Here is a 13439-nt window from a genome sequence, read left to right as displayed (position 1 = left end):
GAAAACTTGGAGTTCTCTAGATAGTTTCAGTAATCTTCTAGACTCATTTTTATGATTTTTTAAATTTTCCCGTCTGATTTTCCCAATTGAGAAAAAATTGAATTTTTTGGCTCAAAATATTCGATTTTCAGTTTTTTTTTTACGGTAAATAAATACAAATTTGCACTCGAATTGTTTCGAAATTTTTTCAAAAAAATTATGATTTTTTTTCTGAAATAAAATTTTAAAAAATCAAATAAAACACTCTTGACTGTTAATTTTTTTTAGAAAAGTCCACGAGTTTTTTTCATTAATTTTCAGATTCCTCTACGAAAAAACCTGTAAGTTTGCAGTAATGTTTGCAGTATATTGTTGAGATGTCAATTTTACCCGCCAAGAATTTGGCATCAATTTACAAAAAAATCTTGAATCTCTCGCCAAAACTTTATTTTTCGTCTAACACAAAATCTATTTTTCAATTTTTTTTGACAATATTTTTTCGTCTGACAATCTATTTTTTCGTCTAACAATCTATTTTTCGTCTAACTTTGGGTACTGAATACAATAAACACAGAATAAGTATGAGACTTCATGTTTAAATAATTTTCAAGTCAATCCAATCTCCATTGCTACTTCATCGACCCGTTTCCTTAGTCGTTCTTCATATTTATCTAGACTTGTATCCTCAATGACATCATATTCCAACTGATGACACTCATTTCGAGATTCCCATGGGCATTCCGATTTATAGTGTAATTTTAAAGCTTCTGATGTGGAAAAGTATTGAGATTTTGCAACTGATGGAGAGAGCTTGTGTAGTGCAAAATGGTTGAATACAGTGGCAACTGTGGCGGTACTGAAATTTGGAAACTTAGGCGGATTCTAGGAATCCCATTTGGATTTAGGAATCACAAAATATTTAATTTTGGGAAAATTGAAAATTCTAAAAATTCAAAAGCGTTACAAAATTTCAAATATTCTGAACAATTTTAAATTCCCAAAAATTCCGATAACTTTTATTTTGATTGAAATTTCAATATGCCAAAATTTTCAAATAGTCACATTTTACAAAAATTTCACATTTCTTGAAAACTTTTGATTTTTAAAATATATAAAAATCTAAAAATTTCCAGATTTCAATTTTTGTGAATTTGAAAACTCCGAATTTTTTAAAATTCAAAAAACCCGAAATATTTCAAGTTAATATTTGAAAAATTTTAATATTCCAAAATTTTAAATTTTCCAAAAAAAATTTCTAAAATTTAAATTTTCGAATCTTCCAACAAAAAAAATTCCAGAAAAATCTACAAATCTCAAATTTTGAAATACTCTGTAAACTTAAAATTTGTATGATTTTCTTTAAAAAATTCCAAAAAATCCCGAAAGTTAAAAAATCTTAAATTTTCTATAAAAAATTCCTAAATTGTCACATTTTTAATGTTTCCGAAAAAAATTCCAATATATTCAAAATCTTCAAAAATTTCCAAAAAACTATCACATACTTTGGAAACTTAAAAATTTCAAATTTTCCAAAAAAAATTGCAACGGTGCGAATGATCAATAAAAGATGGTTTTTGAAATTGTGGGCATTCGAAAACTCAATAGATTTTTAGGCAAAAATTAAACAAAACAGTTCTCTCACTGACCTACTAAAACTCTTTCCATATTCTCCTTTTGTGCTAGTTTTCCTCGATCGTTTCCTATTTGAGATCATATATTGATGACGTGGAAATATTGTAAAATTTGATGGAAATTTGAAAACATTTCGACTAGATATTGAGCTCAAACGATATCCAAATGATTTGGCTTCAAAATCTCGAAGTAGATCGCCTGCAAAAAAAATTTTTTGGAAATTTATGAAAATAAATCTAAATATTTTCTGGGAACGTTTTGAAAGTCTTTCTCAAAATTTCCATGTTCCAATTCAAAAAATTTCGAAAAAAGTGCCAAATAAAATTACCATAATTATCAAACTGAATTGGTACTATCACTTCATCAATATCAATAATCAATACGTATCGATGTGTATGAATATAATTGTAGAAACAGTCATTGTAAGGAAGAAGTTCATGACGACGTTTCTGAGGTCGGTTCTCTTTCAGGTACTTGCTCCGCTCTATTGGACTATTTGGATTTCCAGATGGCAAGGAGAGGGGGATCTGGAAACGGAAACCAATTAATGCATAATTCAAAGCGGCAAGCGATATTTTCCGGCAGACCGGCAAATTTGGAAATCTGCCGGAATTGAAAATTTCCGGCAAATTCGGCAAATCGGCAAATTGCCGGTATTGAAAATATCTGGAAAATTTGGCAAATTGCCGGAATTAAAAACCTCTGAAAAATTTGGCAAACCGGCATTTTGCTGAAATTAAAAATTTCCGGCAAATTCGACAAATCGGCTTATTGCCGGAACTAAAGATTTCCGGCAAATTTGGCAAGTTGCCGGAATTGAAAATTTCTGGCAAATTCGGTAAATCGGCAAATTGCCGGTATTGAAAATTTCTGGAAAATTTGGCAAATTGCCGGAATTGAAAATTTCCGGAAAATTGGCAAACCGGCAATTTGCTGAAGTTAAAAATTTCCGGAACATTCGGCAATTTGCCAGGATTAAAAATTTTCGGCAAATTTGGCAAGTTGTCGAAATTAAAATTTTCTGGCAAATTTGGCAAATTGACAGAATTGAAAACTTCTGGCAAATCGGCAAACCGGCAAATTGCCAGAAATTAAAATTGTCTAACTCACTACTTTGAGATTTGTGTGCTTTTCATAATAGTCTAACACTTTATGAGTTTGATTTGTAAGGTAGAAATGGTATATTGACACAGAATCTGCTCCAAATAGGTACTGCATTTCAATCCATTCCAGGAGTCGGCCAGAAATGTCTTCCTGCAAAATTGTAAGTTTTTTTGTATCAAGGCGATAACAGGCTACTTTGTGCCTACGTGTTTACCTACCGGGATTTCAATTCTAGCTGAATTTTTAAAAAAATTGAAAAAAAATCAAATTTCAATTTTTCAAATATTTGGATTGTTTTGATATTTCAAAAAATTATTTTTTTTCTTAACTGTTTTCGTAATTTTTGCAAACTTCGCATGTTTTCAATTAAATCGAAATAATTTGGTATATTAGAATTTTCTGACAATTACCGAACATTTAAAAAATATGATTTTCTTAAAAATATGAAAACAGAAAACCCACAAGTAGCTGGAAGGCAAGATGTAGGCACATAGGCATGCTTGATTTATCAAGTTCAAATTTATCTAGAGCTAGGACAGGGCTTAATGTTGTGCAATTTTATGTGAAACTTTTCAAATTGAATTTTTTTTAAACTAAATAATTAGAACTAGCAAAAAAACGCTTCAAAAACCATAAAATACACTCCACCCATATCTTGTTTACCTGATAATCCAGCCCTTTCACACAAACTGCCACGTCTTTTTTCCCTTCGGGACCCAAATTCTGCGGATTCATAATAACTTTCATCGATACCTCTACATCTCTACACCGTTTCCTCGTTATAGAAACTTGCATATTTTCAGCATGGTCTAGTCTTTTAGGGATCGGGCAAGTTATTAAGCTGGGAACTTGAAATGAGTCTCTCGGATCCCAACCAGTCTGCCAGATATCTCGAATGTACCCTTTTACTGTTGAATATGAAGTTGGCGTAAATATATTGCAGTAGATCTGGATTTTTGACTCAATTGAGTGGTTTGACATTGCAAGAATCTGGAAAAAATATTTAATAAATTTATTATAGTTCAAAAAGCCAATAAATGCGCGGTGCCTTGTTGTTAGTATTTTTTTGGAACTATTTAGATTCTATTTAATTTAAAAGTTTTGAAAACTTTCAACCGTTTATTGAAAAATATGAGAAAATTAAGATACATTTTTAGAAATGATTTGAAGCTTTCACAAATCATGGGCCTACCTGCCTATAAGGGGAAGAAGTTGAAATCTAAGTGATGAGCAATAGGTAGGCATAGGTAGGCAGGCACGAAAAATCTCAAAATCTCAAACCTGAATCGCAGAATTTCCCGGAAACAAAGAATTCTCCCGATCATCAAAATACGCTGAATACACTTCAATTCCAGCCATTTTCAGCCAACTTCTAGGCTTTCTAACATTTTTCGGTGGGCTCAAAAAGCACCAATAGGATTCCTCGACATTATGCTTCTTCTCAACAACTGGGCGAGCTGGTGCACGGCCCATTTGCATTAGTTTCAAGTAGTTTTTCACAAATATTTCATCTTTTTCAGCATCAAAGTTGTCCTCGTAATCAGGGGAGTTCTGGAAAATGTATGATTATGTATATATGTTTTGTAATTTTTTTTTTTGGAAAATTTACCTCCTCGCCAAATTTAGTCTCCTTGAATTTCCAAAAGATGAAAATAAAAATCAGTAAAACTAGAAAAATGACTGAAATTCTTCGAACCGCCCATTTGAGTCGCATTTATTAGGTTTTATGGGTCAAAACCGCATTTGTAAATAGGTAATATAGACAAAAAGTAGGTTGGTTTAAAGAAATAATACGGAGAAAGGAAGATGTACTGACCTTGGTTCACAGGAAGAATTGAACGGATGGAGTGAGAAAGAGGGAGACCCTTCTGTGTGAGAGACGCAGAAATATGGGGGGGGGGGAGTGTGTTCTGGAGAACACTATTTTAGTCGGGGAAGAAAAATTTGGCAAATTGGCAAAATTTTGCCGATTTGCCGGAAACTTTATTTTAAATCTTTAGATAATTTCATAGAGCTTACTTTTCAAAATAAATGTAGAAACATTCATAGCAGGGGTAATTCTACAAAATTCTACAAAATTAGACTGTTGGGCATGTTCCCCCCAATATTTTTCATTAAAATTTAATGATACAAAATAGAAAAATATTTGCTCTATCTGAAAATAACTTTAATTTGACTTCAGAAAACTTTCAAAATTTGTCCGAAAGTTTAAAATTGCCGGTAAAAATTGCCGAAAAACTGATTGGCAATTTTCAACTATCGGACAATTTTTGAACACTTTTTCGGTTGTTCCAAGTCAAATAAAAATTATTTCCAGATATAGAAAATATTTTTCTATATTGTATTATTAAATTTTAATAAAAAATTTCGGGGGAACATGCTCAATAGTCTCATTTTGTAGAATTTTTTTTGCTTACAATTTTGCCGATTAACACTGAAATTCAGAAATTTCCAAAAAAAAATGTCCAAAACCACAATTTGCTGAGAATTTTCAGCAATCGCCAGTTTCCGGCAAATTCGGAAATTTTCCGTTTTGCCGATTTGCCGGAAATTTTCACTTCCGGCAGTTTGCCGTTTTGCCGATTTGCCGAAAATTTTCAATTTCGGAAATTTGCCGATTTGCCGATTTGCGAAAATTTTCAATTCCGCCGTTATGCCGTTTTGCCGATTTGCCGAAAGTTTTCAATTCCGGCAATTTGCCGATTTGCCGATTTGCCGGAAATTTTCAAATTCCGGTAATTTGCAGATTTGCCGTTTATGCTGATTTTCTTTTCGAGTTATTTTTTTAATTTATATATTTCATAAACTTCGTTCCTTTTCATTTTTACATGCTAACACAAATTGTGAATTTAGAGTTCAAAGACATGAACTATGTAAAGAACATTTATTTGAAATAAAAATGCCCAAAAAAAAATCGTACGAGTTACATTTGCATAGGCAGCCATTCGTAACTCGAAAACAAAAAATAAATACAGGGCTCAAACAAAAATTATGAAACTCTCTCACAAACTCCAACTTTACAAATGGCTCTCTCTACTGCACAATCGGAATCTTCATCGCACTTGTTCTCAACACATCTTCCCTCCATACACCAGCCACCAGCTTCACAATCGTTTTCAGTCTCGCATTTCTTTTGTTCTTCACCTCCAATACACTTCCCTGACCGGCATACTTCACAAGCAGGACAGTGATAATCACGGGAGCAGCTGAGATTCAGAATATGAGTGCAAATTCCAGACCGGCAAACATCGCACGAGGATGGGCAGTGATAGTCTCGAGTACATTTGAGTGGGGCTTCGGATGTTGAATGGGGAATTGGGGTGGTTGTGGAGTTGGTTTCTGTTGTGTTACAGGAAACAAAACAAAATGATAGGAATATTGTCTGAAATTTTATTACTGACAGTTTCATTAACAAGCTGAATAAAAATCTATTGGCTTATCACTTGTAGAATTACATAAGTTCTACTTCGTCATATTTTAAAGTAGTGTAGTCAAATTTTTTATTGCTTTATTATACTTGAAAATGTCTAAAATCACCGAATTTCATACTGAAACTTCTTGAAAATGTTCCTAAAAAAAAGTTATGGTGACTCAAAAAGTGGCCTTAATTTAGGTGAAATCTGAGTCGACTTGTTGCAGCGGCTGCAAACAAAAAACTTTTTTGAAACCACCGACTCATTTTTTTTCGTTTTAAAACTTTTGGAATTTTAGGCGTTACAACGCCTGCCTGCCTAACCTTACGGCGATCTCCGCCTAATTTTCATCTAATTGATAGAAATGAGAAAATATGAAATTTGTAAATTCACTTAAAAATTCAAAAAAAGAGGCAGAAGGCTGGCGTGAGGCGGGCTGGTTTCAGGCCTTACTAGAAAATTCTTTCTGAGCAATTTTCTCTTACTGGCATTACTATGAAATCTCTAATCCTATTACTAAATTTTGTTATCAAATTTTTCAATGTTTTTTTAAACATTTTTTGTAAAGTCCTAATTTATAACTCACCAAAATGACCAAGCTATAACCAACAGACATTCTCAGCACAAGAAATATGGAAACTTCTATGGAAATTCCTATTGAAACTCTGACACAGAACGTTGAAAAAAAAGCTTTTTGTTCTGCTTTTCACCCCGCTTCTCCTTTTTTCACTGTGCATATAGATTCAAACACAAACACAAACACACACACATATTCCTATAAACCGTTCATTTTCTCTCTCTCCCTTGCCCCCTGATAATCATTGATATTCAACCCCCTGTGTTTGTGTGTGATGCTTCATGCTGAAACGTCACAAGTATATGCAAACTTGAACTGTGATTTCTTGAGAAAAAATAAACAAATAGCAGCGAATAGTATGGAAAATCTTCAAAGCTTCTAGAATTATCTGTGAATCTTAACATGTCCCAAGTGAGCGATTAGCTGTGGAATGCTTGATAGGAGATTTAAATCTGAATCTGTTTTAGTGGAATGCTTAAGTTGCCGAAATTTGCCGAAGTTTGCCGAGTGCGTCAAATTTCGGAATTCGCCACACACATCAAAAATTTGACAATAAAATTTTGACCAAAACTATTGATTTCGTTCCTAAAAATTTAGTAAAATAATACAAAATTGAGTAATTTTGATGCTCAAGCACACGCTACACGGAACTTATTCAGAAACCAGAAATTCATTAGTTTTGAAGCTTCAAAAACCATCAAAAAGTATGACATTTTTCAGAGTTTCAGAGTTTCTTGAGCACGGCAAATTTGCCGATTTTTCCGAATTTCCCGGAATTCGCCGAACTGGCACATTTTAAGATTCCCATTTGCCGAAAAAAAAGCCCTTGCCGAAAAATGTGAATCTAAAAATCAATTTTCAAAATTATGTTTAAGACTAAAAAACAAAACATTGCAGGTTATTCATTTGCGCTCACTGGGTCATTGAAATTTTTTACTGAAAAATTTAAAAAATCATTTATAAAATTTTTTAGGCCACTCTGACGACATTTATTTCAATAATTTGCCACAATTTTCGGAGGTCAAAAACAAAAAAACAATTGTGTAGAAAGGCCAAAATTCATTTTTCAAGCGACCACGTGGTGTCAGAGTGTCTCATTTCGTAGATCTACAAAAAATGCGGGAAAAGAGACTCAGAGTTCCCAACCGATTTCGCATGGTTAAGAACGTGCTGACGTCACATTTTTTGGGCGAAAAATTCCCGCATTTTTGTAGATCAAACCGTAATGGGACAGCCTGGCACCACGTGAGTAAAAAAGCAAAATACGAATAAGTGTGAGATCTAGCAAATTATATACATCCTAACATAAATTATTTTCCCAACGGTATCCTCGAATCTGGCAAGAATCGTGTGTAACTCCTCGGCTTCTCCTCGTTTTTAATGAAATGGACTGACGAGGTATGAAGCCACCGGACCTTTAAGAAAAAAACATTTTTAAGTTTTTCTTTCCTGAATTTTTTCTTTTCTCACGTTTATATCCTCGTCAATTAGTTTTTGGAGGGGCTCCGGGAAGTTTCGATTAACTCCTTTATTAGTCGGATGTTTCACATCGACGTCTTTTCGAACCTGAAGAAGAATTTTTTTGACATGAAAGTACTTTAACTAGGTTTTAAGGGGACAGAGGAAGTGGAAAACACGCAGAAATATACGAGAATTCTGTTCTATTACCTGTGTGTAATACTGAACAATGGCTGGATATTCTTGTCGTTTTGAGCAAACGTGCTCAATGAGCCCATTGTAAGCGTGTTCGTCGACTCGGAGCAAGAGGTCGGTGTGAGTTTCGTTAAAGTAGTAGCAGCCTGAAGAGTTTTTGTGAAATGTTTTATTTATTTTTATGATCTTGTGGGTTCTTGATTTAATCAATTTTTTCGCTCAGAAATCGCTCAGAAGAAGAATATTATTGGCGGCAATTTTAAAATTAAAAAGAAAAATCCTGGCGGGAATTTAAAATTTTCTGAAATTTTTTTGGCACGAAATTCAAATTTTCTGAAAATTTCTAGCGGGAAGTTCAATTTTTCTAGGAAAATATTGGCGGAAAATTCAATTTTTAGGAAAAATTCTGGCGGGAAATTCAAATTTTTAGGAAAATATTCGCGGAAATTTTAATTTTTCAAGGAATATTTTGACGGGAAATTCAAAATTTCTAGGAAATTTTTCACGGAAAATTCAAACTCCCTGTGAAAAGAATCGGCTGGGTATTCAAACTTTTTAGGAAATTTTTGGTGGGAAATTCAAATATTCTGTGAAAAAATCGGCGGAAATTCAAATTTTTAGGAAATTTTTGGCGGGAAATTCAAACTTTCTGAGAAAATTTTTGGCGGAAAATTCAAATTTTCTGAGAACATTTTTTGCTGGAAATTCAAATATTCTAAGAAAAATTCTGGCGGGAAGCTCAATTTTTCTAGGAAATTTTTGGCGGAAAATTCAATTTTTAGGAAAAAATTCGGCGGGAATTCAAATTGTCTGAGAAAATTTTGGCGGGAGTTTAATTTTTTAAGGGAAATATTGGCGGGAAATTTAAATTTTCCAAGAAAATTTTTTTGGCGGGGGTTCAAATTTTTTGAAAAAAGTTTTTCTCATCATTCTTCCTGACCTCCAAACTAACCCGTAATCCATCTCCCCGTGGATAGACATAACCATTGGAAACTTCCATCTTGATATTCTTTTCCAACTCGAATCTTAGTACCATTGAACTCACAGAAAGGTTCTAAATCATTCAGTTTTCGAGTCTTTCAAGAGCCAAAACCAACCAATTTCGTAGTGCAGCTTCTGTGCATCTTGAGTGCATACTTGCCACAAATCTTCTATAGTCGTGTTTTGCCCGACGGCTACATCACCACCATTTCCTTGACAACCGGTAAATGTGGCGTCAGATCTGGAAATTTTAATTTTGTGAGAATTGACATTTGTAAATAACACATGGTGATTTATAATTTATAATTTATAATTTATAATTTATAATTTATAATTTATAATTTATAATTTATAATTTATAATTTACAATTTATAATTTATAATTTATAATTTATAATTTATAATTTACAATTTATAATTTATAATTTATAATTTATAATTTATAATTTATAATTTATAATTTATAATTTATAATTTACAATTTATAATTTATAATTTATAATTTATAATTTATAATTTATAATTTATAATTTATAATTTATAATTTATAATTTATAATTTATAATTTATAATTTATAATTTATAATTTATAATTTATAATTTATAATTTATAATTTATAATTTATAATTTATAATTTATAATTTATAATTTATAATTTATAATTTATAATTTATAATTTATAATTTATAATTTATAATTTATAATTTCTAATTTATAATTTATAATTTATAATTATGGTGACTAAAAATCCATCCAAAAAACTTCTAAAAAGCTGGATGAAATAATTTTTTAAAGTAACTTTCAATATGTACCATAAACAGGCGGCCAAATTTAAGTTTCAGTTATAATTTCCATAACCTGCCCCTAATTTTACCGTTCTTTCCCATCACAAGAGTATTTCCAAACGTCATCATCGACCCATTTCTTTCCATTTACTTTGCACGCTCCGTACCAATCCAGGCAGTCACAGTTCTCTGGAAAATTTCAGACTTTTTTAATTTTGAACTCGTGGGATTTTGAATAACGCGACTTTAAAAATCAGACATGTTCTTTAATTCAAACAAATTTATTTTTTGTATGAGTATTCAAATTCCAAAGATTGGTAGGTGCGTAGGCAGGCAGGCATGATGCACGTGTAAAATTCATTGCGCCTAGGCCAACGTAGGTCGCCTTACAAAATTGTTAATTTACCTAGTTGTGTTCAATTAATTTTTTGAAAATAATGATAACACGCCAGAACGCACGTGGTGTCAGAGTGTCTCATTTCGGCTTGATCTACGTTGATCTACAAAAAATGCGGCAGAGGTCTCAACTGATTTTGCATGGTTAAGAACGTGCTCACGTCACATTTTTTTTGTGCGAAAAATTCCCGCATTTTTTGTAGATCAAACCGTGATGGGACAGCCTGACACAACGTGAGAACGTTGAAATAAGTAGGCAGCGAAAAACATTTTTTTTAAATATGTAACGCTATTTTGAAAATTGTAATATTTTAAACAAAATTGCATTATAACTTCGAGTATGAAATTTTCGCTCACTTTTTTTCCGACAAAATCAAAAAAATAAAATTTTTCAAGCTCTTTTTTGATGTGCCTATGTATAGAATAGGTACTATGTAAAAAAAAACCTCAAATGGTTAGGTAGCAGGTAGGCAGGCACATACGCCTGATGACGTGACACATATTATTCCAATGCTCAAAAACTAAAATAATTTCCATCATCATCAAAAGTCACAATTTTCCTTCCTTCCTCTTTTCTGTACCAAATAATTAAATGCACATAATCCACTACTTTTTTCACTTTTTCTCATTATCTTGCAACTTACTCAGTAAAATTCATGATGACGAACACTAAAATGCTTGCTAATTTGCGTTTCAAATGAGTTTTCCGTTTTCTTACTGCACGAAATGTCAAATTATACGGGGAGATGTTCGATTTGTTGATGATATCAGAAGCCGGGATAATCACTATTTTGAGCAAAAAAAACATCATGTTCTTTTTTCTCATTTCGTTTTTTTTCATTTCATTTCATTTCCTTCTGTTTTTCGTTTTTTTTTCGACGCATTAAAATTTTCAAAAGATTTTTCTGCAAGATTCCGTGTTACTCACGTCATTTGGAGAAGCTTTAATACGGTAAATTGGTGAATTTTGGCAATTTGGGGAATTTTGGAAAATTGCCAAATTTTGGTAATTTGGTGAATTTTGGAACATGCCAAATTTTGGAAAATGCCAAATCTTGGAAAATGCCAAATCTTGGTAAATTGGTAATTTTTGGAAAATTGCCAAATATTTTAGTAAATTTTTTAATTAAAAAAAAGGCCAAATATTGGTAAATTGGTGAATTTTGGTAATTTGGTGAATTTTGGACAATTGCCAAATTTTGGTAATTTGGTAAATATTGGAAAATTGCTAAGTATTGGGAAATGCCAAATTTTGGTAAATTGGTGAATTTTAAAAAAAGTCAAAATTTGGTAAATTGATAAATTTTGGAAAATTGGCGCTACCCCACTTTTAAATTTAATATTTTAAAAATCACCTGGCAATATTTCAATATCGTAGTCCTTCGCAATGGAGCTTCGAACTATCACCAATAATAAAACAGAATAAATTAGAAACTGCATACTATTCCTTTTTTTTTGGATAACAGTCGTCAAGTTGTGTGTGTACGCAAGTCAAATCAAATCGTAATCCGAAAACCACTAACCACCTCCTGGTCAAAACTGGTCGATTGTTGTGGGAGGTGGGGGAAGATATGACGAAAAAAAAATGAAAAGGAGGAGAGGGAAAGTGTTGCGTAATGTGATATATATGTGTGATTGAATAATAGGAGAGAGAAATTAAAGAAAGAGACTATTATGGCAAAGGTTGCTGGAACTGGAACCATTCTGGTTTGCAATTTTAGATCAATTAATTGAGGATCTAAAAGGCTGATACAAGTCCGTAAATACTTTGAGATCAGAAAATTTTGGCCAAAAATAAATAAACCTGAAATTTACGTTTTTCTTTTTTGTCGACGAATTCGGCAAATTGGCAACTTGCGAATTTGCCGACTTGCCGGAAATTTAAAATTCCGGCAATTTGCCGATTTGCTCGATAGCAATTTGCCGGAATATTTTCATAGAATTTGCTTACTTTTCAAAATAGATGTGGGAACATTCACAGGATGCGTACAGTTTTGCCGATTAAAAATGAAATTTTGAAATTTTCAAAAAAAAAAAGTGCAAAACCACAATTTGCCGGAAAATTCCAATTTCGGCAGTTTGCCGATTAAACGGAATATTAAATTTCGGCAAATTTGGCAATTTGCCCGTTCGGCCATCTGGAATACATTTTCTTCTTTGAATCAATATCATATTTCCAAAAACTCACTTTTTCAAGTTTTTCTTCCAAAAAAAGATTGACAAGTATCCGTGTGTGTGTTTTGCAAGGTTCCAGACTCCTCTAATCAATCAAAACAAATTTAAATGTGCTGCTGCCACGTCATCATTACATTGACGTGTCGTCTAGAGACATGACACCCACACGAAGACGAAGACGTTGACAAGTTGAAGGAAGTGAGATTTTGGAACTTTTTTTCGATTTTTTCTGCTTAAAATTGCAGAAAACAGATTATATTTGCCAAATATTAATGTAATAACAGTTGTAGGATTTTTCTAATTTTTTTTTTTTGATTTTTCAAATTTGCAAAAAACATTATTTTTGAATATTTGCGCAACGTAACAGGAGTGGGCGGCAATTACTGTTCGGTTTGCCGATTTACCGGAAATTTTCAAGTCCGGCAAGTTGTCGATTTACCGTTTGCCGGTTTGCCGATTTGCCGGAAATTTTTAAAGAGATTTTTCATAAGACGGAAACAGTTAAAGCTGTGCCTTCTTGAAATTTTTGTCTCGTTTTCTTTAGGTATTTTCATAGAATTTGCTTAATTTTCAAAATAAATGCAGAAACATTTATGGGATGCGTACAATTTTGCCGATTAAAATTGAAATTCTGAAGTTTCCAAAAAAAAATGTGCAAACCACAAATTGCCGAAAAAAAAATTTTTTAATTCCGGCAATTTGCCAATTTGTCAGGAGTTTCAATTCCGGCAATTTGCAGTTTT

At 32.3% G+C, this 13439-nt stretch overlaps 3 protein-coding genes and 1 non-coding gene across 4 annotated transcripts; 1 reads left to right on the top strand and 3 right to left on the bottom strand.

Moving 5' to 3' along the window:
* Positions 1–411: 411 nt before the first annotated feature.
* gtnt-51 (Glycosyltransferase family 92 protein) lies at positions 412–4553 on the bottom strand. Its single transcript, NM_067068.4, has 7 exons — positions 4325–4553; positions 3997–4266; positions 3379–3705; positions 2722–2865; positions 1940–2138; positions 1626–1809; positions 412–835 (listed from the first exon to the last, which is right to left on the bottom strand). Exons 1-7 carry the CDS (start codon positions 4427–4429, stop codon positions 586–588), a joined length of 1479 nt encoding a protein of 492 aa, NP_499469.2. The 5' UTR covers positions 4430–4553; the 3' UTR covers positions 412–585.
* Y47D3B.19 lies at positions 3060–3284 on the top strand. The gene has a single exon (NR_052739.1). It is a non-coding gene; the product is annotated as an Unclassified non-coding RNA Y47D3B.19 (non-coding RNA).
* A 1040-nt stretch (positions 4554–5593) lies between the features above and the next one.
* On the bottom strand, positions 5594–6885 carry Y47D3B.12 (IGFBP N-terminal domain-containing protein). The gene is made up of 2 exons (NM_001268198.2): positions 6715–6885; positions 5594–6097 (listed from the first exon to the last, which is right to left on the bottom strand). Exons 1-2 carry the CDS (start codon positions 6742–6744, stop codon positions 5705–5707), a joined length of 423 nt encoding a protein of 140 aa, NP_001255127.1. The 5' UTR covers positions 6745–6885; the 3' UTR covers positions 5594–5704.
* A 776-nt stretch (positions 6886–7661) lies between these two features.
* Positions 7662–12103, bottom strand: Y47D3B.3 (Abnormal cell migration protein 18-like fibronectin type I domain-containing protein). Its single transcript, NM_067067.5, has 7 exons — positions 11877–12103; positions 10215–10314; positions 9456–9580; positions 9311–9412; positions 8374–8504; positions 8176–8271; positions 7662–8120 (listed from the first exon to the last, which is right to left on the bottom strand). Exons 1-7 carry the CDS (start codon positions 11959–11961, stop codon positions 8016–8018), a joined length of 744 nt encoding a protein of 247 aa, NP_499468.3. The 5' UTR covers positions 11962–12103; the 3' UTR covers positions 7662–8015.
* Positions 12104–13439: the final 1336 nt, after the last annotated feature.

The sequence above is a fragment of the Caenorhabditis elegans genome, chromosome III (assembly GCF_000002985.6).
Source record: "Caenorhabditis elegans chromosome III".
NCBI lineage: Eukaryota > Metazoa > Nematoda > Chromadorea > Rhabditida > Rhabditidae > Caenorhabditis > Caenorhabditis elegans.
This window is presented reverse-complemented; position numbering and strand designations above follow the sequence as displayed.

What these genes read in the sequence shown, in the direction of transcription:
- Y47D3B.12 (NM_001268198.2), bottom strand. Translation starts at nt 6,744, where the DNA reads ATGTCTGTTGGTTATAGCTTGGTCATTTTG. An exon ending in GTTATAGCTTGGTCATTTTG is followed by an intron (nt 6,098 to 6,714) that starts GTGAGTTATAAA and finishes ATAAAATTTCAG; the next exon opens with ACAATATTCCTATCATTTTG.
- gtnt-51 (NM_067068.4), bottom strand. Translation starts at nt 4,429, where the DNA reads ATGCGACTCAAATGGGCGGTTCGAAGAATTTCAGTCATTTTTCTAGTT. An exon ending in TGAAAGGGCTGGATTATCAG is followed by an intron (nt 2,866 to 3,378) that starts GTAAACAAGATA and finishes ACAATTTTGCAG; the next exon opens with GAAGACATTTCTGGCCGACT. An exon ending in AGCACACAAATCTCAAAGTA is followed by an intron (nt 2,139 to 2,721) that starts GTGAGTTAGACA and finishes TTCCGTTTCCAG; the next exon opens with ATCCCCCTCTCCTTGCCATC.
- Y47D3B.3 (NM_067067.5), bottom strand. Translation starts at nt 11,961, where the DNA reads ATGCAGTTTCTAATTTATTCTGTTTTATTATTGGTGATAGTTCGAAGC. An exon ending in TCTTGTGATGGGAAAGAACG is followed by an intron (nt 9,581 to 10,214) that starts GTAAAATTAGGG and finishes TAAAATTTCCAG; the next exon opens with ATCTGACGCCACATTTACCG. An exon ending in TAATTGACGAGGATATAAAC is followed by an intron (nt 8,121 to 8,175) that starts GTGAGAAAAGAA and finishes TTTTTCTTAAAG; the next exon opens with GTCCGGTGGCTTCATACCTC.